Source organism: Mesocricetus auratus, unplaced genomic scaffold (assembly GCF_017639785.1).
Source record: "Mesocricetus auratus isolate SY011 unplaced genomic scaffold, BCM_Maur_2.0 Super-Scaffold_100013, whole genome shotgun sequence".
Taxonomy (NCBI): domain Eukaryota; kingdom Metazoa; phylum Chordata; class Mammalia; order Rodentia; family Cricetidae; genus Mesocricetus; species Mesocricetus auratus.
Window position 1 is genome coordinate 9,896,260 of NW_024429196.1, and position 25,615 is coordinate 9,921,874.

Below are 25,615 nucleotides of genomic sequence, written 5' to 3' on the forward strand. Positions count from 1 at the left end.
ATCACTTTGTTCTCCTGCCTCCAGGAAGGGCTGCCTCTCCAGGGCTGTGCTTTGTCAGTGTGGACACTGGGAGATGAAGATTTATAGTACTTTTGTCTGAGCAGAACACAGAGCCCAGCCTCTGTCCCTCGCTGTTCCCTACACTCACAGGACAGAAGCCTGGGACAGGGTGGATACTGTAGTGGTTTGGTTTTTGAGAGAGCACGGCTGAATGTTGTAAACCCCAGTGTCCTCGATGGATAGCCTCCTATGACCTCACTCCCAGCATCCTGAAGCTCAACTTTTCAGAGTCTGCAGCACATCCCAATAGCACTAGCTGGGGACCAGGCTCTTACCACTTGGGTCTTTGGGGGCAAGTCTCTTGTCCTGGTTAGCAGGATGACTACTGACTAGCACTGAGCATTTGCCGGGACACTGTGCTGAGCTCCTCCCAAATACACTGTCAGTCTCCAGACATCCTTCCTACAGATGACTCCTGCATACAAAGTAAGTGGCCAAGGTCCCAATTACTGTAGACTCTATCAAACTATAACACACAAATATGCTTGCAACAGGGGTCACAATTCCCAAAGGCAGGAGTCAAAGAAAAGGCCCCTAAAAGTCTTTCTTCTGTGCTAGGCCAAGTACCTCCTAAGGGCGGGAGCTTTAGGCAGGCCAGGCCCCTGGAAGACAGAATGTGGCTTCAAGTGCCTCTGGCCCCTGATCCTCCCTGGCACAAGCATACACTGCCCTCTAGTGTTTAGATGCAGCTGGCCACCTCCTCTGAGCTGAGTGCTCAAAGTGGCAGCTTTCCTCTCTGCTAGGGCTGCAGGGGCCCAGCACTGCCCAACTCTGAAGAGCTCTCCCCTTCTCAGTGGCCTCTTCTACATGACAAAAGACCCCCACGAAATCACCTGGTTTCCTTGTGTTGCAAAGCACTGCTGTGTACCTTCAGCAGTTTGGCTCTACAGACCAGATGCTTCCTCTGGAGGCAGTTTTGTGCATCATTCCTCTGTATCTGTATCTCTGCAGCCAGTGCCCTGTTTACTCATTGTCAACATTCACAAGTTAGTCATTAGTGAACAGGAACTTCACTTGAGGAAATGCCTCCACCAGACTGCCCCTTAGACAAACCTATGGGACAATTTCTGGCTCAGTGTTTGATGTGGGAGGGTGCAGGGTCTTAGCCCAACCGTGGAAGGCTGAGCTGGGTCTGAGGAATGGTAAGTGCTCTGCTTGTCCATTCCTCAGCCTCCCAGGATCCTAGAGACAATCAGATGCAGCAGGGAGTCTAGTCAAGCAGGAACTCATTTATTGCCCCACAACAAGCATCTTTTAAAGCAAAAGACTGCAAGGCGGGGAAAACAGCCAGTCAGGTTTTAAAGGTCAGCCTATAACGCATCTAGGCGCCCTATGCTTTACCTAGTGAACATGAGCCGTTCACACAGTGACCTCATCTGGTTCCATCTTGGCGACCAATCACCCTTTTTTGTAAACATCTCAGGACTTGCCTTCCTGACTTCCTCTTGGCGCCATCTTTAACTGGCTCGAGTGCCTTTCAGGAGGTCAATGTGGGCGGTGCCACCCTTGGGCAGCTTGTCCTGGGTTCTATAAGAAAGCAGAATGTTCAAGCCAGGGGGAGCCATTCAGTAACAGCATTCCATCATGGCTTCAGCATAGGCTCCTGCCTCCAGGTTCTTGTTGTACGTTCCTGACCTGACTTCTCTCAATGGACTGTGAGCCAAGAAATATGAGCCAAATAATCCCTTTTAATCCCAGCATTTGGGAGGCAAAGCCAGCCTGGTCTATTGGGCGAGTTCCAGGACATCCAGGACTTTTACACAGAGAAACCCTATCTCAAAAATCAAAACCAAACCAAACCAAACCAAGCAAACAAAAAAATCCTTTCCTTGGCAAGTTACTTTTTGGTCATGATTTATCACAGCAATAGAAACCTTAAAGACACCAGGTATCGCAGTGGCCATCTGTCTTAGCAACCTGGAGTGGCAAGAGTCCATCACCATCCTGGCAGGGACACAGGGCAGCAAGCACTAGGCATGGCTACAAGAACAACTCAAATGACAACCAAGAAGCCAAGACCACACCTCCTAAGCCTCCCCAAACAGGGCCACCAACCAAGGAACAAGCACTTAAATGCCAGAGACTATATTTATCTCTTACACCACACACTATCTATACATAGACATTTTCAACTTGCATTCCACAAACTCAAATGCATGCCCTGGTCTCCATCTTTATAGAAACCAAATAGTTTGTAATGCTGGGCATTGTGCACTTGTGTTATTGTGTTATTCAAGAGGCTGAAGCAGGGTTTGCCCCTTGTTATACATCCTTAGCTATGTAACAAGCCCCTGTCTCAAAGCATGTGTGTGTATGTGCGTGTTTCAGAGCAACCCATCAGACAGCATCCCTCTCTCTCATGCCAATGGCAACAGGAGAAACACAGACCACGTGCAAGGTGGTCAAGGTGTACCGACGCCCCACTTGGGCATGCACATTTTATTTCCTCGGGCAACACTCCTTCAGTGTGTGATACAGGACAATTGCTACGAGCAATGGTTCTGTCATTTGAACTTTTGCCTAAGCTGTAAATGAAGCCGAGGTGTCCTTTGGAGGCATACGAACTCAATCACAGTGGCCACTGTAAAGGAAACAATGCATTCTACTGAGTTTAGCTTTTCCTCACACTATGTCCTTGCATGCATGGGATGGAGCTGAGCCAGTTATAATATGGGTGCAATTATGCTGTCAAGAAATCCTCAGGGAGAAACATCCTTGCAGGAAAGAGTCACTTTAAAACTTTGGTGTGAACTGTGCAGCCCTGTGTTCATCCATCTAAGCTCAGGCATAAAAGGCCTCTCCCAAAGACAGAGGTCAGAGGTCACACCTCATTAACTTCTTGTTCTTCCCTAGTACAAGACAGAAAGGGTAGGCACCAGGTCAAAATGATGGGGCCATCAGCATGCATGTTCTTCAAGGCAACTTGGGTGGTGGCTCAGTGTAGGGCTGGGGTCCTAGTAAAAGAGGCAGGAACTTACCATCACCGGTAGGCTTTGTTCATCATTTAAAAGCACAGGCATCATCTAGTATCCACATTGCTTCTGGGGCCGGGGTTGGGGGGCTGTGGCTTGAGGGCCACTGTCATAAAGCAGTATCCAAGATGTTATCTGAAGATCTGTCCAGGGCCCAAGATCCCTGCCCAATGCAAGCTGATGTGTGTCCTTCTACGGGACTGCTTGGGAGTTTGTGACACAGCAGCTGGCTTCCCTTACCTTGAAGTTTTGAACTGAGAAAGGTAAAAAGTTTATTTATTTATTTGTCATGATCGGTCTTTAGAACTCATATGCCATCATTTTGTGACTTGTCATTTGCAAAGTTTGGCCTTGTTGACTATTCACAATAATCAGGTCATGGAGTCAGCCTAGGTATCCATTAATCAGTGCATGGATTAAAACGAGGTATATATACACAATGGAGTTATTCCTCAGCCATAAAGGAATAAAGCCCCTGTCATTTAAAAGCAAAGTTTATGGGATTTCATCGTAAGTGAAATAAGTCAGACTCAAAAAGATGAATAAGTATCACAGGCTTTATTTCATATGCATAAAAAAGAGTGGTGCGAATCTTTAATCCCAACACTCTGGAGGAGGAGGTGGTAGGGCAGATCTCTGTGAGCTAGAGGTCAACCTGGTCTAATTAGTAAGTTCCACGCCAGCCAGAGTTACACGGTAAGACCTGTCTCAAAACAAACAAAGACTTGAGACAGAAGAGGGATGGTTAGAGAAGTATAGAGAAAAACAAGAAGGGGAAAGGAAGGTAAGTGAATAACGGGGCTTGGTGGTACACATCTGCAATCCTAGCTCAGGAGCTGAGGTGGGAAGAGCACGAGTTCAAGGCCAGCCTGGCCTAAATAGTGATTTTTTTTCTCTTGACCTTCTTACTTCCTAAAAATTCTGAAGATAATCTGTTATCAAAGATTTACATAGACTTAAGGGTCTCAGGGAAGACATGTAAACTAACATTAGGTTTCGCCTCTAATTGGATTAAAAAGCATCACCCCACACTGAAAGAATCCTGTCACTACTGTAGGAGCAAGGACTCCTGCAGCCTCCTGCTGACTCAGCAGTATCCCAAGGAAAAGGGGTCTGGGCCTTCAGGGAGCGGATGGGTAAGGGGGCTGTGTTGCGGGGAATTTGTACATCGTGAAGATGTATTGCTGTGATTGGTGTAATAAAAAGCTGAATGACCAATAGGTAGGCAGGAGAAATAGGCGGGACTTCCAGCAGAGTCACCAGTCAGACACAGAGAAAGCAGGGGTGGGCAGTACAGAGTAAAGGTAACCGAGCCACATAAAAGAATGTAGATTAAAAGAGATGGGTTAATTTAAGTTATAGGAACTAGTTAGGAACAAGTCTAAGCTAAGGCCGAGCTTTCATAATCAATAATAAGTCTCTGTGTCCTTATTTGTGAGCTGGAGGTCCAAAGAAAAACCAGTGTATTGGGCTGTGTGAGCTCTGCTGGTTTTCTCCAGCCCTGAGTTCCTTCTCTGGCCAACCCACCCAGTCCACATGTGTCCAGTGGTCTGTGTCTGTGTCCCACCATCCCTGCAGACTGCAGGGCAGGTCGTCAGAGTTGGCCCTTTCACCCATGGCTTGTCCTTGGCTCCAGTGAAAGTGCCCTGGTCTCTGAGAATGCTCCGTTTTCAATGAGATGGATCTCCAGTGTGCCTGGGTAGGACAGTCATGTCTCAACAACTTTCCCCAGAATCTGGCACACACATGCTCCTCAGCCCTTGACTGACTGACCAGTGTCTATCTATCTGGCCCAGAGAAAGAATGCCAAATCTGCTGGATACCAGGCAATACCCATGGCCACTGTCTTCTTTAAGAACACTGACTATCCCCAGTGGTGCCCAGTTACACAGGTAATAGTCCCTGGACTTCCTTGAAGCTAGTTTGACCATTTAACTTCTTGGAAATGGAATATGGGCTTAGAAATATAGGACTTCCTGGAAAACCCTTCAAAAGGAATTAATCCATCTGGGGGGAGATTTTTCTCAATGGCCATCTAGGAAGTATTGGTGATAGCTGGCACTCCAATAGGCTTCTTGGTCCATGAGATTCCTTTAGGATGGAAGCTACTGTATGAGGATTCTGGAACAGAATTGCGTTTGAACCAACATGCCAGGCCTGGACTGCCAACTTCTAAGTCCCTTCAAATTGTGATAAAAATAAGCTCCCATCTTGTTTAAGCCGCTGCTGAGTGCAGCGCTGGCATGGATAACTGTACCAGATCTTCACAAATATGCAGTATTTTAAGAACTCTGCCTTTGTGTTTTCTAATTAAATACCAGTTCTCTTATCTTCTTAGGGTGCAGGAAGCTAAGATGACCAGCATGCACTTGGTTACAGAAACAGGTTTGGAGCTTTGTGTTGCTGCAAGCAATGTGTCAATAGCAGCTGCTCACCCTGAGTCCACTTGGTGTCCCATTAGACTAGTCAACACATATGATATGTGTGGCACGCAGTAAGGAATTGCTAGTGTTTGTTTCCTTGTTTTCACGTTGTGTTTGAAGTACCCCAAACAAATGCCAGATAAATAAAGGCACAGTATCTCTACACAAACTGACCCTGCTATCCTAAGCTCAGAATATTCCAGTAGGATGGAGCTGGGTAAAAACATTAGCAGTCAAAGCTGTAGGAAACACAGGGCAGAGGCAGTGAAGAAAAGAAACAGCAAATGGAGAGTGCTTGGACTCTCTTTAAACTCAGACGACAACTGGGCTCTCCTACTGAAACCAAACCAGAGGCCGCTGAACCCACGTACCAGCACCGATCCCCATGGAATGCTGCCTGCAGATCCCTGCCAATGACAATGTTTACAGCATGCAGGCTATTGGCTGAACACCCAGAAAAGAGGCCACACGTGGGGTCTAAGCGAGCCTGATGGGAGCAATCCGCACCTGAGAGCATGGGAAGACCTCACACCCCACACTCCAGGAAAGGCCATCCACAGGGAAGGCTGACTGCAGGGCTGTGGGCTGCAGCCATTAACAGCCCTTGTCGTGCCCCAGGATCCAATACCACCAGCCCTGAGTGGATACAGAGTTGCAGGGAAGCAAGAGAAGTGGGAAAAGGACCACCCTGGTTGAGGTAACAACAGCAGGGCTCCCGTGCTCAGGTCAGACCCACACAGCCACAAGTTCGTCTACTTCCTGCTCCTCTGGCTGGGTAAGGATTCCTATGAATTCCAGGTCTGCCAAAAACTAGTCACCCAATCCCAGAGCTGGAAAGAACCATAGAAAGTTCAATCCCCTTCTCCCATTCCAGGGTGGGTGGCCAGGTTCAAGGCTGGTTAATAGCAGAGACAGGCCTAGGGTGGGACCATCAGTCCTAGGGGTTGGTTGTGTTTCATTTTTCAGTGTTGCTTTGGTCAGGGAACTTTTCATTTGTACCTTAACCTGTGAATTAAATTATCAACCAAGTGAGGGAAAGTCCTTGCTTTGAAACTTAAGGTGAACTGAAGTTTTGGATGGCCTCCAAGGTCCCCAGCGAGCCTGAGCCACACATACGTGGCAGCTAGGCAGAGAGGGAACCGGCCTGAAAAAGCCAATGGGAAAGAGAAGCTCCAGCTGGAAGGAAGGACACATTTCTTTCTGGAATTGTTAGTGTGTGTGTGTGTGTGTGTGTGTGTGTGTGTGTGTGTGTGTGTGTGTGTGTGTGTGTAGGCACACTACAAGGGTCCCAGGAACTGATCTCAGGTCACCAAGCTTGGAGGCAAGAACCTTTATGTGGACTCATCTCCCTGGGCCATTGTATTGATTTGTGTTGTGTGTCCCACAGCACACATGTGGAGGTCAGAGGACAACTCGCATGAGTCAGTTCTCTCCTTCCACCATGTTGGTCCCAGGCTTATTGCCAAGCACCGTTACCCACAGAGCCATCTTGCTGGTCCCCATTTTTGAAAACCCAGGAACAGCAGCTTGGTTTACAATTAGTCTACCTCGCAGCAACAAGACAAGAGCATGATGGGACATGGAACCTCTATCTGCTTACAGAACAGGCATGCTGGACAGGCAGAATCCTGAAATACAAGGGACCCAACCTAAAGCCTGCAAAATACCCTAACAGAACTTCCTCCACAGTATCAAGCTTGGCTACGGTCTCCATGCTTTGGCTACCCACTCATGCCAGGGCCATTTGTGCATGGCAGATGCATTTATCCTAGCAAGAGAGGCAGATAAGTGGTTCATGAGGGACTAGAAATTGGTACCTAGCCCTCGGAATGGACCATAGGTCACTGCATCAATGAGTTTCTGTGGGGGAAGGACCTTCAACCCTGTGAGTTCTGGTGGAGAGTGAGGATGCTATGCCAACTGTCCCTGCAATACCCACACGCTGGGCCACTGCACTTGGCATCTATGCGGTTTCTGTGTCACAGTTAGACGGCAAACACAGGCAGTTTTGTGAAAGTTATCCGGAGCACAGATTCAGAGCAGGTTGGCCACACTGAGACAGTAGAGGCCCCCACCCTGCCATCCCACCTGCTGCTGAGCTGTGCTTTGCCGTGCTCCCTGTGATTATTCCCTGTCCCAAGGTTCTCCTGGACTGCCCTACCAGGAGGGTGACACCACAGGGCTGTCTTCAGAACCCTTTCCACTTGCCCTGAGTGCTGGGCAAAAGAATGAGCAGACATAGGTTCCTCTGGGTCCCAGGGCCTTATCCTTACTGCATTTTATGGTTTTGGGCATGCTCAGCTTGTTTGACTCAGGGGGGACTGGAGTGGCAGCTAACCCCGATGATAAGGACTTAGCTGATTTTTACCATCTGGACAGGGGTCAGTTTTCCCTGACTCTGACACATGGTTTTCATTGCTGAGTTCTGCTTCTCGCCCTGAACTTGCCTGGGTCTCCCTCTTGCTCAGTGTCACACACCTGGGCTCTGCTGTGAGGTGAGGCTCCAGGGAGGCAGCCGTAGGAGAGGAGCAGCAGCAGAATGGCTGTCCTGTGAGGCTTACAGATAGACGGTAGACTGGGCTATCTGTACCCTCGCAAGCCCCTCCCTGGCCTCTGTTACATTAACAATCCCAGTTGAGACAGAGAGGCTCTCCAAGTCAAGGCCACCAACAGGCAGGAATCCGGGCTACCTCCCACAATGCTGCTGAAGCCTGGATTGTTCTGAGCAGGCGCTCAGACCACAGGGACCTTTTCAAGGGGCTGCGGTCTGAATTTATAGACTTGACCTCACCATTCTTCTTTTTAACAAAACATACAGGCTGGGGACCAGTCTCTCTATGGTGGTTTTTAATCATTTCCCCCTTCTTCCAATTGAGGGTCACAGAGTGAACCAACCCACGTTCTGGGACAAGGACCTCCCACCATTCAGGCTCTTCAAAGGCCACTTGGAATGTGTCTCTTAGATCCTGCCCTGAGTGACAATTCTCCTCCCACTCACAGATGTACAAAATGTGCAGTCGAAAACAAAGCAGAAAGGAAACGAACCCCTGCCTGTAACAGCTTTAGCACTACTTCACCTCACCCTGACTTCAGCTGCCCTAGCACAGCCAATCCCACCGCAGACGATGATCCCCAACACTCACAACTGCTCTCAAGACTTCTACTGCCCTGGTCACTTTGGAGGAGGTGTTGGGCCGACAATGGTGTATTTATTATCTAAGCATTTCAAACAAGCAATAACAAGTCAAATTGGGCAGACAAACTCTTTGGGTGCCACATGATGACATATGCCTTAATGGTCAGCAATCTTCCTGTGGCTGTCAACTCAACCAGAACCCGCATCTACTGTCTCAGTAAGGGAGCCACAATACCAAAGATGATTCAGGGTCTTTTATTAATAAAGGAAATAAATGTTTATAATTATGGATATCATTGTGATGGTCTTATCCGGGGGCCAGATGCATCTTTACGGGGTCTCCAGGGCTTAAAGAAACACAATTGAATATGATAAACGATACATCATCTTCAATCCTTCAGAAAAATTTCCCCGAAGAGCCCCCAAACCACCATTTCCCCCTCCATTCTGCAATTTCAGAAACAACATAAGTACAATTTCTCCTAGAATTTTTAGTTCAAATGGTCAAAATTATAACTTTTAATTCTACAAGCTCCAAATTATTGAATGCTAACATGTGTAATGAGAAAAACAATTGACAAACACAAAATATAGAAAACTTTTTCTACCAACAGTCATGGGAAAGTGTAAAATTTACATAGGAAATGATGGTTAGTATTGAACTCAAGACCCCACCAAGACAATTTTTGGTCAGATATATATCACCTTGGGTATGAAAAGTTAAAGATCAAATTTTCAAGTTACTAAATTCAATGTTACCGCTTCCTTCCAAAAGATTTGCATATGAGCTTGAATCTGGAAAAATTAAGGTTAAAGTATAAATATTTGCTATTTTGACTGAATGGCTGCAGGGAAGCATGATATGATTTCAAACAAAATGGAAGAGCAGCCCATTCCAGACTGAGATACATAAGGCACAACAGCTTTCCTTCAGGATCCTTCTTTCTCTTAAACAGTCTTTGGATGTGTCAGGTCATGAGACAGGAAGTCAGTGTGTCTGCACATATGGACACATGCACAGGGCTGCCTTTGCTTTATTTTAAGGAGGGATGGGCAGCCCCACAGAGTCCAGCAGGTGGCTCAACCTTCACTTGGCCCTAGCAGATGATTCAGCCACCACTGCAGATTACCAACCTGCTTGCCCACTGCCCCAGGGAGACCTACATCCCCTGCCTCTCTCCATGAGAGCCACGCTTGGGACGAAGATGAGCATGAGGGACAGGCACAAAGCAAAACTGCAGGCGTGGACATCTGGGAAGGCGTGTGCTTGGGTTCTGTTCTGTGTGGTTCAGTCACAACATGTGAGGTTCTTGGGAAATAAAATAAGATTGTGCATATGTGTAGATAAGAGGCCATAAAAGTCTGTCTTAGGGCCAGAGGGCAGACCAGCTATGGACTTACACTGAAGAAATCTGACGGGTCTGAAAATAGATTAACTAAATGTCTCAAAAGGAGAGCAAGAGGAAACAAAAAAAGAAGGGGGAGGTAGGAAAGGGAAAAAAGGGCACAAACATTTTGGAAAATGTTAGGTAGCAAGGATACCTTCCTCAGACAGAATGATGAATTGCCAGAAGTGCATAAACTATACAGGCAAATGCAGGAGTAGCACCATAGGCCTCTTGAGACTTCCTTCGCAACGTATGTACACATACAACGCCACCTGTGTACTGTTCCCAAGCACTGCTTAGAATGTGTAAGATTAATCATCAGGATCATTCTAGACAAAAATATATCTTTCTTCAAAGGAGCAACACGGGAGGCAAGAGAAAAGTTTCTTCTTGGGGCAGATTCCCCACAGAAATACAAGATGAAAACTATGGAGTTTTGGCAATTGTAGTTGACATGGTTGCAAAATGACCAATTTTGAGAGGGATGTCTTGAAATGTAACCTCAGAGCTCCATCTGTAGGAAAACATCTTTGTGAGAGTTAATGAACTTGTAACTGGTCTTCATTGACACTCTGTGACACAGAGTTAAAAGCAGCAGAGCTGAAGTTGGAGCAGGGGTGACGGCTGTAGAGCCGAGGTGGGCCCTCTTGGGTCCCTCACACACACAGGGATAGACTCTTAAATAAAATAGCACTTCCTTAAAAATCTGCCACCTAACAACTGTTTACACATCATAGAAAAATAGCAATTTTATAAAAAGAAATATAGTTACTTTGTTACCATGGTCTATTTTAAACCAGCAATTATTTTTCATATAAAGAATATCTAAACATTCACACAGAAAGTAAAACCTAGGGAAGACTGAGTGCAAAGCAGAGCGCAGCATGTTTGCTTCTTGGGTAAGTTACTGTGTGAGTGTGACCCTTGGGAACACAAAGAAGCTGCTGTAAGTCTGTAGCAGTTACTTACAAGTTACCCCACACTGCCGAAGGTCAAGTAGTAAAAATGGTGGCACATCCTCACTCATATTCCCCATAGCTGTAAATGCCAAGAGGAGGCCTGGTCCCACTCCTAAGCATGAGCTGGGGAAATACCTCAGGGAATGGATGATGTTATGGCCTAACCAAAATCACCCACTGCATCTTCCCTATTAGAATTTTCACATAACACAGATTAACACCAAGCTATTTACCAGCTCAGCCTAATCCACCTGGAAGGGGAACTGGTGAAAACTCTTTTCTAAATATGGGAATTATATAACCATGCTCTAAAGACAGATGATGTTAGCACGCCACTGCTTTAGCGCCACAACAATCCTGTCGGGATGGCCAATTTCCCACGGACGGGCAGAGGAGGAGTCAGGACACTGAAAACCCAGCCATTTCCAGCTTCAGCCTGGACAAGGCATGTGAGTTCACCGGAGAACACTCCCATTAGTACAGGTGGGGACGCTTCACCAGCATCCATCATACCCTCTCCACTCGGCTGGGATCATAGGACTCTGGGAACAAGAAGGAAGGAGGATCAGTGGAACATTCACCTGTCACATTGAAATAAATTAGAGAACAAAACTCACATGCATAGAGAACTGATTTTTAGACACTTCGGCAAACTTATTTCACCAGGGGATAAGAAACTATGGCTGACATGTTGTTTTCAAGAAATGTACATGATTGTTACCAAATAAATGCAGATGAGCAAAGCTGATCCAGTATACTGATCTTCCTGGTACTCAGAGTACAACATACATAACAAACTCATTGACCTTAGCCAGCAGCAACACCCTGACCTAACACTGATTCTTTTTGTTGTCTTGTGTGTGTGTGTGTACATGTGTGTGTGTTTGTGTCTCTTTGTGTGTCTGTGTGTGTGTTCCTGTGTGTGTACACAAGTGTGTTCAGACACCAGAGGTTGATATTCAATGTCTTCCTCAATTGCTTTCCATGTTGTTCTTGATTTTTTTTCTTTCCCTGCATGACCACCTTACTTTTTGAGGTAAGGTCTCTTGCTGAACCTGGAGCTCACTGATTTGCCTGATCTAGCTGTTCAATGATCTCCAAGAAATCCTGTCTTGGCTAGCTCAGCATTGAGATTACACATATGCTGCTACAACTGGCTTTTGGTTGAAGAGATTTGAACTCAGAACCTTGAGTTCCTATCCTTCCTTGAGAGGATTTGAAAGCATCTTTATGAACTAATTCTTCTCTTTAAGGCTTGGGGAACCTGAAATGTCAAAAAAAAAAAAAAACAGAAAGAAGAGGTTTTCCAGTCTCCAGCTTTACCAGCCAGCAGGCAGGACCAGGATGGGTGGCTTGCCTGTCAGTACACCTTCTAGTACCTTCTCACACCACAATGACCTTCTACAGCCTGAAGTAGAAAATCTTATGCTGAGCCCCGATGACCTGGATTTCCCAAATGGAGCACCATACTGAGGGGCAGCAACCCGACTGCCACTAGAATGGGAAATGCATATTGCTGAGAGGAGACTCTCACCCTCTGAGCTCTAGAGGCCTAGCACACTGGAGGCTCACGTGTGTGCCTACTATAGTCAGAGCTCCCTGCCTTAACATGCCTAAATTTTTATGAGAAAGTGGTCAACAAATCTGTAAGAGTACATGATAGCCATTAAAACATAGAGATTCTTCAAACAATATAAACAAAAATAGAATGACTACATAATCCAGCAATCTCACTACTGGAAAGGAAATCAACATGGCTGCACATCCATGCTCACTGTACTGTTTATATGGAACATTTATGTCAAGACATGGGAACAACCCATGTGTCTGCCAACAGAGGAACAAGAAAATGTCTATACATAAATACACACAAATATTATTCAGCCTCAATGGGGGGATTCTGTCACTTAAAATGACACATGATAAACCTTGGAGACATTGTGCTAAGCTGAGAAAGCACAACACTGCATGATGTCACTTACATGTAGGATTTCCTTTTAAGTGACACCTGTGTTAACAGAGAATAGGGTGGTGGCTTCCAGGACCTGGGGGTTGGGGAAGAGAGGAGATACTGGGAAAGTGTAAAACTGAGCTATAAAATGAATGAGGGCCATGAGGCTAGCACATCAGGGTAGATGTAGTACCAAGTGCATGTGCTCTTGAACTCCATCAAGAGGCTGTTAGATGACAGGTATGTTAATCATCTTGATTGTCTTACTTAGCACACAATGTATGGCCACTCATACATAGTGTGCATTTTAAATATGCACACACTTAATGACAATACCTCAATGAAGATAGAGACAAAGTAACAGCAAGGCTTACCATAGCCTAGAAGACGATTTTTAAAAGCCTGCAGGATGGTACAAATGTACAGAAAACAATGCTCTGAAACACACCTGGAAAAAGATGCCCTATGAAGGGCCTCCATTCCATTCCCTGCAGCCTAAAGCTACACACTGGTACATGCTTGCATGCTAGGCACTGTGATGGCAAAAACCAAGACTGTGCTGGGAGCACTCTGCGGGTGCTACAGACTAGAGGTACAGGAATGGCACTCAGGGCAGCTGCCTGAGCCTGTGCACGTGATGGACTGCCCCAGGGCCACCTGGCTAAAGGAAGTAGAGTTCCCATGACTTAACACTTCTTGACACTGCCCGTAGCAACACCATGTGATCACACAAGAAGATAGTGGGAGCTCAGTGCTATATTTGGGGTTCGAGGTATGCTGATTTTCAGAGCTCTTGTGAGTGAAGATGTCTTCTCACGTGCTGAGAACACAGTTGGGGTTGCTAATAGAGGATAAGGTAAAGTGCCACACTAATAAGGGAGAGGCCTTGGAGTGGCTGAGTCTCAAATCACTCAGGTGCTGGGTACTGAATTGCTCCCTTCGGTTTCTGGCACATTGAAGACAACACTACACAGTAAGTTCTTTAGCTCATAGACACTCTAGGTTCAACAAAAATGTGTGAGCCATGTAATGCCATTTTAAAATGTCTGATAACTACATTAAAACAAATAAAAAACAGGTGAAATTATCTTTAATAATATACTTTATTTCACTAAGTATATTCTGTTCATTTCAGAATGTTATCATTCAACATGTAACATTTCAATGTCAAATTATTAAGATATCTCTTGTTCTTATGTATTGAGACTTTAAAACCTGGGTGTATATTTTATATCTATACAACTGTCTGTCACTTCAGTTTCAGGGGATCTGATGCCCTCTTCTGGCCTCTGTAGGCAGATGGATCTTTGTGAGTCCTAGGCCAGCCTGGTCTACAAAGACAGACCTCATCTCAAAACAAAACAAAACAAAACAAAGCAAAACAAAGCAAAAAGTGAAAATATCCAGTTGACAAAGAGCAGCCAACAGGATCATCTGGGTGCACACCTATTATTTTGGCAGCATGTGCCCTGAGCTGCCACAGCCAGGCTGGAGTGCTCTGTGTAATGTCCCACCTTGGCAGCACATTCAGAGTTGTTTACAAGGACAATTTTATGTGCTGTTTTCTTAGACAACTAAAACAATAATATAATTATTCAAAATACAGGACAAGATCTTGATTCTTAATTGAGAAAGCTTCTGGGTAATTCTAAGTGAGTCTGTTTATTTTTAAATGTACTCATTATTCTTGCACACATGTGGAAGTCCATGACTCTGTGAACTGGGTTCTCTCCTGTGACTGTTACCAGGGTCTTAGATGGAGATCTAGAGCTCAGTTGCCAAGCTTGTACAGCAACACATCTTTCCTTCCTTCCCTTTATTTCTTTCTCTTTCCTTCTTTCCTTTCTTTCTCTCTTTTTTTTTTTTCAAGACAGGGAGGATTTCTCTGTGTAGCTTTGAAGGCTGTTCTGGTACTCACTCTGTACAGCAGGGTGGCCTTGAACTCACAGAGATCCACTTGCCTCTGCCTCCTGAGTTCTGGGATTAAAGGCATGTGCCACCACCACCTGGCTGGCCATCAAGTTCTTCCCACATCAGCCTCCTAAGTGCTGGGACTGCAAGAGTGTGCCAGCACACCTGCACAAAGGATCTTTCTATGGAACTATTGCCAGCGTTGAGTTTAGGATACTCGGCAACTAGTCATGCTTCTGCTGGCCGCATGGCTCCAAATGAGCACCGTACCCCGCCCTCCAGCCCAACTCCTCACCTGCACACCACAAGCTCTGATCAGACAGCTTCCTCCTTGGCACTTCCAGATGCCCATTTTCTTCTTGAGGGACGGCATCCTGAGAGACAGAGGACAGACGACCTACTTTCCAGGCTTGACTCTTGGTGGCCTTTAGGTGGTCAGGCTCCTCCGTGGAGTTGGCACTGTTGGAGCTCAGACACCTCATCCGAGACAAGGAGTTGATCTCCCTCATTCTTACCAGGCGATATGAGTTCGTCCTCCTTGGGGGCGATACCAGTTTTTCCTGTAAACTCTCAATCACTTTGGAAGGGCTTCTGAGCCTCTTTTCAGAGCCTGTGACGTTTGTAGTCTTTTCCATGCAGTGGAACAGAGTGGACTTGAAGGGTGGCTTTGCCTCTTCATCCTTTGTGTCAGGCTCAGGACTGGTGGCCTGACTTGCAGGGAGCCCATCCACATCTGAGCACACAGAAGCCTGGGGGGCCCTTTCCCCTACAAAGAGAGGACTCGCAGTCCAGCCGCACTTTCTCCTGCCATAGAAGGCATCAGCAGTCACTGTGGGGCCCCCTGATGGTGCTAAGCTGGGCCATGAGTCCTTTCTGGATGACACTGAGCTGCAGGCACTTGCATCAGGCTCAGGGAGATGGCTCTGTCCTCCTTTCTTGGCACCTGGCAGGAGGGACTCCACAGCCACCTCAATGCCCAGGATCCTCTCTGCCCTCTCCTGCAGAGACTCACTTGAGAGGACTTCCACTGCATTCTCTATACCCAAGGGCTCCGATTTATAGGCACTCTGTTCTTGTCCCAGTGTGAGCCCCAAAGACCGCAAGTCTGGTGTTGAGAGGCCTCGGTATTTGTCAGCAAGAGGCAGTAGGACCTCTGTGTCTCTTTCCTCACCACTCTCCACCTTTGGAGGGCTCTCTCTGCCCAGCTGCACAGAGGCTAGAGCCTGGTTGACTTTGGTGAGTTCTTGACTTCCTTTCAGTTCTGCCAGGTAGAAAAAAGGGGCTGCTTTTGTGTCATTGGCAGCCATCCTGCTCCGAGGACTTATGCTGATGTCCCGCTCACACACCCCATTAGGAACCTCCTGACTTTGCTGCTCCACAACCAGTCTTCCATCTGTCTGCTGGACAAGAACGCCTCTGCTGTCTTCCTCCTGTGACTGGCCCAGGGACTGAGGATGGGCACCTGCATAGCCAGGTTTTGGTTCCTCACTCCAATTCTCCAACTCATCCTTAAGTCTATCTTGCCGGAACCCTGAATCCTCTGGTACCAGGATGGCAGGCTGCTGCTCTGCTCTCCTTTTCTGGCTGGTTTCATGGTGGCCCCTGCTCGTGGCTCTGGAATCAGTACAGTCCTGTGGCTGTTCTGCCTCCTTGCTCTCATTACTGCCCCCACCGCTAGCGCCATGGCTTTCTTCCTCCTCCTGCAGCTCCTTGTTAAAACTTTCTAACTGACTTATCAGATCCCAGGGCCGGCGGCTAACTGGTTTCAAGAGAAACTGACCAAAGAGTTGTGTGCTGTTGCATTGGCCTGCTATAGACTCCCCCTTCACCACCTCTGGCTTGGGTACAGGGCTGGCCCTAGGGGGCTGACCAGGGGCCCCTTTTGGCATAGATGCCTGGCTTATGGCTGAGGAGGTCCTTGAGAAAGCACTGTTTTGAGATGGGCTGAGGGACATTTGCCCTCTGAGGTGAGGTACACTGGGCTTCTGATTTTGGTCCCTGGATGCTAAGTCTGCATGCATGTGTGCTTCAGAGGCAGTGGGCTCTGGGCATGTTGGGGTCAGTGCTGCGTTGCTGGACCCTTCTGGCTTTGTGTCAAGGGACAGATGCGAGCTTTTGGAGTCTTCAGGGAAACTGGTTTGGGTCTGCTGATCTCTGTACTGGTGGCCTGTCCATGAGCCAGAAGGCTGGAGCTCCCTGGGTTTGGTGAGGTGGGGGACTGTGAGGTCACCAGTTTGGCTGTCTTCTGGCTCCTCCAGACCTTGACTTGGGGGTGTCCTTCTCCAAGCCATGCTTCCCATGAGGGCTTGCAGCTCCAGGTCAGTGGAAGACATGCTCAGCAGACTTTGTTCTTCCAGAGCTGTACCCTGACACAGCCCATGTGTCTTATCAGCTTCCAGCTTTAAGTCATTGTTGTTCGTATCCGTATCTGACAGAAGTGACTCAGATTTAACCGGGACAGAAACCAAACAAAATATGGTGGCATTGGTTTTCTTCTTTGAACTTTTCTTGGTCTGAATCCCAGTTTCAAACTTTTTGAGCTTAGTGTAGGTTTTACAGGTACCCTCACTCTGTGACTGCGGGGAAGAGGCATGGCTTTCTGCCTGGCTGTCTCTTACTTCAGTTCCTAGTCCTCTCATGACATGCTGTTCTATTTGGCCAGAGAAGACTCCATGTTCAGTGTCCATGGGAATATGGCGCCGCAGCCACCGGGGACTTGAATGGGCAAAGGCTGAGCCCTGTTCATTGCCTGATGGGAGTGCTGGACCCTGTGGTGATAAAAGGGCACCATCATACTGTCTTTTCCCAAGAGCTGGTTCCTGGGTAGTGATACCAGTGTTATAGGCTCTGTCATCAAGCTTTGCCTCCTCATAGAATTCTGTGGGCTGAGCTAGTTTGATATGTCGAATCCGTGGATCGTCAAATGGAATGTACTGAACAGAATCCCCATGGGTGGCAACACGATAGGGGTGTGGAGGAAGACCTGGAGGAGGACAGCCAGGTGTTGCATCATAGAGGTTCCTAGCTGCAAGAGAGCCAGAAGGAACTGGACAGTTGGCCTCAGCTTTCTCAGGGAGTTGCTGCTGTTGACTCTGGCTGCTGTTCACATGCCTGGGCACAGGATCTTCAAGGTAGGGGTTTGGAATATGCTGCGGGGGTGACCTGTATGATGGTGGAGGCACATACACTGGAGGCTCTAAGCCAGTGTCCAGCATACCCAGCTCATGCCTGGAACCCCTCCTTCTTGTTGGGTAGGAACCACGTGGGTCCCTGTGTTGCTGGTCCTGAAATCCATCTTCTCCCCTGGGCTGTGGGTGAGAGCCATAACAAGGAGTTTTAAGGGGTTTTCCAAACTTAGGTCGGGGAAAAGGGCCTGAGGAACTCGCCTTCTCAAGGTTCCTTGTGGGTTCCAAAGGTGGTGGGCAGCTGGGAGGGTATGATGGCACTTTGGGGACACCTGTTAAGTGCTCATTGTGTAGTGGAACAGAAATTTCTGTGAAACTCAGGCTCTCGGGAGAAAGAACTCGAGGCAATGACTGGAATTTCTTTTTGTTCTGAGATGCCAGCATGTGCTCTCCTTGAACGAACTGGTCCCGGAACATTTTCCCTCTCTCACCATCGGACACTTGCCTTCCTAACTTCCTTGGCTGCTTCCAGCTTTCCAAGCTCACATTCTGCCACTTAACAGGGGCAGGCATCCTCAGATCTTCTTCCCAAACAGCCTTCTTTATCACATGCTCTGTCCTTCCTGCAACTTCCCATAGACTCTCTCTCACATGGATGGGCAGACTGTGGGCCTGAGCCATTCCTCTGATCTCCAGCTCTTCCTGGTCCCTGGGACTCAGCAAGCCACTGCCCTCCTGCCTTCCTCTGCTTCTATAGGTGTGGTCGCTATCAGTATGGGGCTGAGAGGACCATGCTAAGGAGGGCTGATGTAAAAACCTGCAAAACAGAGAAACAGATGTTATATGAGGCTAAAGACACCCTTGTAGACTTCAATGATGGATGCTCAAGATCAGACTTGGGTTACCACCTTTGAAAAATTGGTCCTGTGATAATTTGAATAAGAAAGACCTCCATGGGTTCATGTAATTTAATGCTTAGTCACCAGGTAGTGGGGCTATGTGAAACAATTTAAAGAATTAAGAAGTGTGGCCTTGTCGGGGGAAGTGTGTCACTGGGAGTAGGCTTTAAGGTTTCAAAGCCATGACTAGCTCAGTCTCTCTTTGCCTATGGATCAGGGTGTAGCTCTCAGTCACTGCTCCAGTGCCAGCTTGCCAGCATGCTCCCTTGCCATAATGATAATAGACTAAACCTCTGAAACTGTAAGCAAGTCCCCAATTAAATGCTTTCTTTCTTAAGAGTCATGGTATCTCTTCACAGCAATAAAACAGTGATTAAGACAGTCCGCAGTCACAGGACTTTGCCAACTATACAGAAAACAAGTCCCACCAGTCATGATTGGAAGACAGCCTGTGTGTTGTCATCAAGGGCCAAGTGGTAGCAGCAAGCTAGCCACAGGAACACTAAGGATGCTGGATGTACTAGAGTGGACACAAACCTCACAACTTCAAAACACTTGAATTAAGGGAGCACCCTAGAGGGTAGTGTTCTCCCTGAGTAGTCCTAGGACACCTGCAGCACAGGCCAGCCATGGCCCAGATCAACTGAGCAGTCTGAAGGAGTCGGTTCTTTGAAGCACTGCACTATAGCACATGTGAGAACCACTGAAGGAGACCTATGAGGCACACTGCCAGGTCCCAGGGTCCCATTCCCAGTCAAGCTCAGTGCAACTGGGTAGGGTACCATACTATACATGGGTTAAGTTTCTACAGGGTGATGATCTTGTAAGTCTTGTAAACTTACTTTGCTGGGGATTATACATTTAAAGCCAGGGGATTTTAAAATCCTAGTGCCCAGGAGTATCTTAGATGTGTTAGAATCTGGGACCTTGAGGGTGTCCAGAAATCAAAACAACTGCAAGGTCCCCCAGTGCTTCCAGGAACCACAGCTCTGGCAGTTCCCATACTTCTCGGATAGTGAGAATCACCACAGGTATGCTAAACAGTCATGCCCCACTGAAAACCATGTTTCAGTCAATGACAGACTACATATATGACAGTGGTCCTGAAGATTATAATAGAGTAGGAAACCCTATAACCTAATGACATTATAGCTATGGCAACACTATGGTGCAACCCATTACTTGTGTTTTCATGGTGATGCTGATGTCAGCGTGCCTTCTGCCTGAGTCTCACAAAGGCACAACAGGTACAATTATGGATATATGTGATAATAAACAAGCATTTATTTATTTATTTATTATTAAAGTGTACTTCTGGCTGGATTATGCTGGGGGCAGCCTCAGCATTTTGTATCATCTGATTTCTTGGCTTCATCAAGAGTCAATGTCTCCTACTACCTATTAGATTTTCACAATGCCAAAAATCAACTAATGATGTGCCTCTCAGAATATGGTCCACCTTTAAATGACACAAGTCTATATGCATATTAACAAGTCTCTCCTTGTGAAAGCTCAGATTTGGTAGATCTTGTTCTGATTCAGCCTTCTGTATGTTCTTCTGGTGTGTGTGTGTGTGTGTGTGTGTGTGTGTGTGTGTGTGTGTGTGTGAGAGAGAGAGAGAGAGAGAGAGAGAGAGAGAGAGAGAGAGAGAGAGAGAGAGAGAGAGAGAACATGTATGTGTGAACACATAGGGTGCATACGTATGTGCATGCATATGGGGGGACCAAGGTTGATGTTGGAAATCATCTGCCATTGCTCTCCCATACCTTACTCATTGGTGCAGGGTCTCCTAATCAAACCCAGAGCTTGCACATGCAGCTAGTCTTGCCAGCCAGTTAGCTCCAGGTAGCTTCTCAGTCTTTCAAGCCTTACAAGTGGTCCACCACAGCCACATGGCATTTTCTTGAGTACTAGGGATCTGAACTCTATTTCTCAAGCTTGCAAAGCAAGTGCTTTAGCTACTGAGCTACCTCCTCATCCTCCTCCCAGAGGCTCTTAATCCTCAGACAATTTGGAAAACACTTCTAAGTGAGCAAGTGAGGAGTTTTCACTGCATACATGTTTCCTTGGAAGCCTTTATAAAAACTACCAGTGGGAGTTGGAGAGATGGTTCAGTGGTTCAGAACATTTGCTGCTCTTGTAGGACCCAGGTTCAGTTTCCAATACCCATGTGGTAGCTTATCGCTGTCTGTAACTCCAGTTGCAGAGGATTCAATGCCCTCTTCTGGCCTTTGTGGGCACCTGCATGCACACGGTACACATACATATACTCAGGTCCTCATACATATGCATAAAATAATAGAAATACATTTAAAATGCCCCCAAACCCTAAACTACCAAGGCCCCACCTCCATATGTGTGGAACTGATTGGTCCATGGAAGAATTCAACATCATATATTTCAAATCTTCCCAAATGACCCCAGCCTGCATCCAGGTATTTACATCACAGTTCCAATGCAGCAGAAGAAAGGAACAAGGCAGCACTCCCATGCTGAGCACAGCACTCAGATGCCCCCCACAGATGACCAGAGCTGGGCACAGTACAGGAAAACCTGTGAGACGCTCAGGGAACTCAGCTGCTCTGATTAGCCAGACAGAAGAATGTTTCCCCTCTAAAGGCACTGTTTTTAAAATATAAATTAACAAAGTAACTTAAATGAATGTTGTTGAAATGAATGTTGGAAGAATGTGCACAAGGACCAAACCCAGACATGACTAGTCATCGTCCCCAAGGCTGTGTGTGAGGACCTGAGGTTTCAAGCAGCCTTAGCTGTCCAGGCATCTGACCCATGTGCATTTATCTTCCCTAAGGCTTGGGATACAAGCAGCAGGTGGGATGGTTCTTTGGCTGCTGTCTGCCAGGTCCACCAAGTGTTCACACACACTACCAAAGCTTCAAAGAGGAATGGCTGTCATCCCTACTTTATAAAGGAAGAAACTGAGGCATAGAAGTCACTTGACACTGACATTTATCAGACAGTTAGGCTGTGCAATACAGAGGACCAAGTGTGCCAAACAGTTATCTTATTTAAACTTTACAACCACCAGTACTTCCCCCTTGGGCAGGTAAGAAAGCCAGGGCACGGAAAGGTTAATCAACTTTCCCGATCAGAGCCTTTGTAAGAATCTGGGAAATAATTTTAACAAGAGAAATGAAATGAGAAAGCCCTGTCCATTAGCCACTGTATTCTGTTTTATTCATCATTAGAGATTTTGCTATTGTTTGATTATTAATTTGTTGATGCAAGATACCAGGTAGCACAGGCTGGCCTTGAATTCCTGATCCTTATGCCTCTTCCTCTCAAGTGCAGGGGTTATAGGTCTACACCACCAAGTCCATAGCCACTGCATTTTAATTCTTCCATGGTAAGGTAAATTCCCACCAGACTTCAATTGTGATAGATAAACTGTATTCTATAATAAACATGTGATCTGACCAGTGCTGACCACTACATGGATTCTGTCCTAACACACTTTGAGGAACACTTTGTCCACAAGCACTTGATATAAGTCGCAGATCATTGAGAATAAATTCTTATAAAAGGAATGAGTAGATCATGGGGCATGCTGACAAATCCACCCTAGATAAGCCACTCCGATTTATAATTCCACCTGGTATGTGGAGGACAGATGGGCTTGCAGAACTGTCTTGGCTCTGCTTATAATTATTTTTTCCTCATGAGATAAGTGAAATCAACTTCTCATTATTTTAATTTGATTTTGATTGCTGGTAAATCCTCCCCACCCCCAAACACACACAACCATGTATTCTCCCACCATTTGTCTGGAGGAACAGTAAAGACCACGAGGGCAAGGGAAGGACTCAAAAGCTGCCAGTCCTGTGTGACCACAGCACACCAGCATATACAGGTCTGGGAATGGATTTGGGTAGAACACAGCCACTATGTAAGGAGTCCTTGGTGAAATTATATGTTCCTACGATTACTGCTATTCTTCCTTTGTAGTTAGAGTCAGCATCCAAATACCTGCCGAAGCAGCCACTATCTGCAAGCTTAGTCATTTTTGGAGGTCAAGTGTGTCTCACTGAGAGGCCTACATGCTTCTGGTTTTGCTGCTTAGTGTCAGCTGTCAATCTTTCCACTGCTTTCTATATCTCGTTTTTCACATTAGCCTTTGAATCCTCAGCAGAGTACTGCCTGGATCAGGGTCTATAAGACTCATCACTCTGGAAGCTATTGCCAGTAGTTTCCTTGAACACCACCTACCCATGCAGCTGGGCCAGCCTTGTAGTTCTAGAACCTGCAGGAGATGTCCACTTCAGTGTCAGTTATCCTGGCTGGAGGGCAGCAGACTCTGCAGAACACCAAGGCGGCTCAGTGAGACACCCTCTGCAACAGTCACAGGCTGAACTGGGATAGAGCAGAACAAACCAGACCGTGTGGCTGGCCGGCGTTCTTCCTGCCTCAGCTCTGGCAGTGAGTGGACTTTGTACCATTCTCCCTGCTCAGTGGTCTCACCCCTTTCTATGGTGGCTGGCTGACTTTCTGGAGGAAGTCACAGCATGGCTCTGGCTTCATGGTGAGTACATTGAAAGAGGAGGCTGTTTGTACATGCATATGCCATGACCATGACCAGAAGACAAACAAAAATAATATTAACAGGGTGAGAATATAAACAAACTGTGACTTTCTATTGATGCAATGTGGTCAGTTTTCTGATCTGTATAAACAACACTATCATCCTCACTTTGTCAAAATTAATCGAAATCACTAAGCATCCCAGGTTAAATTTATTTGCATAATACATTCAAATCCCAAGTTACAGAAAATCCTGGTCCATCTGGGAGATTTTAAACAAATTTTCTTTTTATAATTTATTTATGTGTATGTCGACTTATATGTGAGCATGCCACATAGCACAAGTAACTACAGGCATAAGAAAGTGTTGGATTCCCTGGATCTAGGCAGTTGTGAGCAGCTTGATATGGCTGCTAAGAACAGACTATCACAGGTTCTCTAACTGTGGAAGCATTTCCCAGCCCCATAATTAATCTATTTTAAATATCAGTCCATATGACACAGGAAACTGTGATGCATTCCTAGACATAGCAGTACATGCCTAGAACCCCAACACCCGGAAGGCTGAAGCAGGAGATTCAGTTTCAGGTTAAGATATGACTACATAGTGAGACCCTGCCTCAAAACACCAAAACAAGGGGCAGGAAACACCAGTAAGTAAACATGCTTGCTACCAAGCCTGATGGTCTATTTTTGAGTCCTAGAACCCTTTTGGTAGAAATAGAGATCCAATTCCTGAAGGTTGTCCTCTTAATTGACACAAATGCGCGCGCACACACACACACACACACACACACACACACACACACACGCATGCACGCATGCACACGAGCGCGTACACACACACACACACTCAATCATGCACACATGCACAGAAGAGACAACAAAAACTGTTAAGCAATATTTAGCAGTTGTCTACTTTGAACCTAGTGTGAGTCAGGCCATGACAGGTATCAGTAGAACCCACACAGAATATTCTGTAAGATCTCCTTCAGACAAATCACCACGTGCAGATTCTCTACTAGCTTAGAGACACAGTACCCTGCATCACACAAATCAAGTGCTACCTCACACTGCTTTCAAAGCTGCAAGGATGTTTACTAACGTTTTTTGAAAAAACAAGGTGGGATCAAATTTTTCTTTAAAAGTAACAGAAACTAAAGATTTAACACAGATGGTTAACAATGGACTCTTCACACAAATGTGCTGGGCACACTGATATGGGGTGGGAGAGAGAAGATGGTACAGTGAATGTGAGTCCAGATGACACCCCCACACACACTGAATGGCTGGGTGAGAGGACAAGCAGGGCTATGCGGAGTTCTCAGAGGACAGGATGGGGAGGAGGCAGAGCAAGGCCCACTATCAGTCTGGCATTATTATGGGCCTGAGAGATGAAGCCAAGAGAATAACTGATAACTGCCTGGAAAATATTTGAAATACAAATATTAGAAAAGTAACGTGTCTAAAGGAAATTAGCAGACCTACTCCTTGGTTCTGTACGGCAATTATGAGAAAAGCTAGGAGGAATCTGTGTTCCTTCACATGCTTCTTTTTCAACCAGAGAAAAAAACTTTTTATTTTTACTTTGTTGTTTTCTGCATTGTCTAGGGTCAAACCTACAGTTTTACACATGCATGCTACCACTGAGCAGTAGCTCCAGCCCTATCCTTTAACATATTTTATTCTGTGTGTGTGTGTGTGTGTGTGTGTGTGTGTGTGTGTGTGTGTGTACACATATAACAGCACATATGTGGAGATCAAAGGACAACCTGTAGGAGTCAGTTTTCTCTCTCTACCATGTATGCTCCTGGGCTTAAACTCAGGTCATCAGGTTTGGTGGTGGGTGCCTCTACCCTTTACCCACTGAGTCATCTTGCTGAGGCACCCTGCCTTCTTTTAAAAGCAAGTCTAGAGACTAAGAAAACAATCTGACATCTAGGTAAAGCACTTGCTGAGTGAGCACTAGGGCCAGTCACATACATAAATGCAGGATGGTGTGGCAGCCTGCCTGGAAACACACAGGGTGGGAGGCAGAGATGGGGTTCACAGGGCATGCTGGCTATTGAGACTAGAGAATCAGTGAGTTCTGGGTTATGTGGGAGACTTGCCTCAATATATAGAGTGGAGAGTAATCAAGGATGACATATGATATCAACTTCTAGTTTCTATACATATGTCCCCCAAATACATACATACATGCACACATACCACATACAAAAGCTAAAAACAAATGGTAAGCCTAGTACTTA

General features: G+C 46.4%; 1 protein-coding gene across 3 annotated transcripts in view; it reads right to left on the reverse strand.

Moving 5' to 3' along the window:
- Window positions 1-8,830: 8,830 nt before the first annotated feature.
- The window catches only part of Jcad (junctional cadherin 5 associated), a 41,328-nt gene continuing 24,543 nt past the window's right edge, over window positions 8,831-25,615 (reverse strand). For all 3 annotated transcript variants that reach the window (XM_005085169.4, XM_040755353.1, XM_013124556.3), the window contains 2 exons: window positions 15,096-18,742; window positions 8,831-11,480 (listed from right to left, as the gene is read on the reverse strand). In XM_005085169.4, the coding sequence (XP_005085226.1) occupies window positions 11,446-11,480; window positions 15,096-18,742 (3,682 nt within the window). In that variant the 3' untranslated portion in view covers window positions 8,831-11,445. The remainder of the gene's footprint in view (window positions 11,481-15,095; window positions 18,743-25,615) is intronic.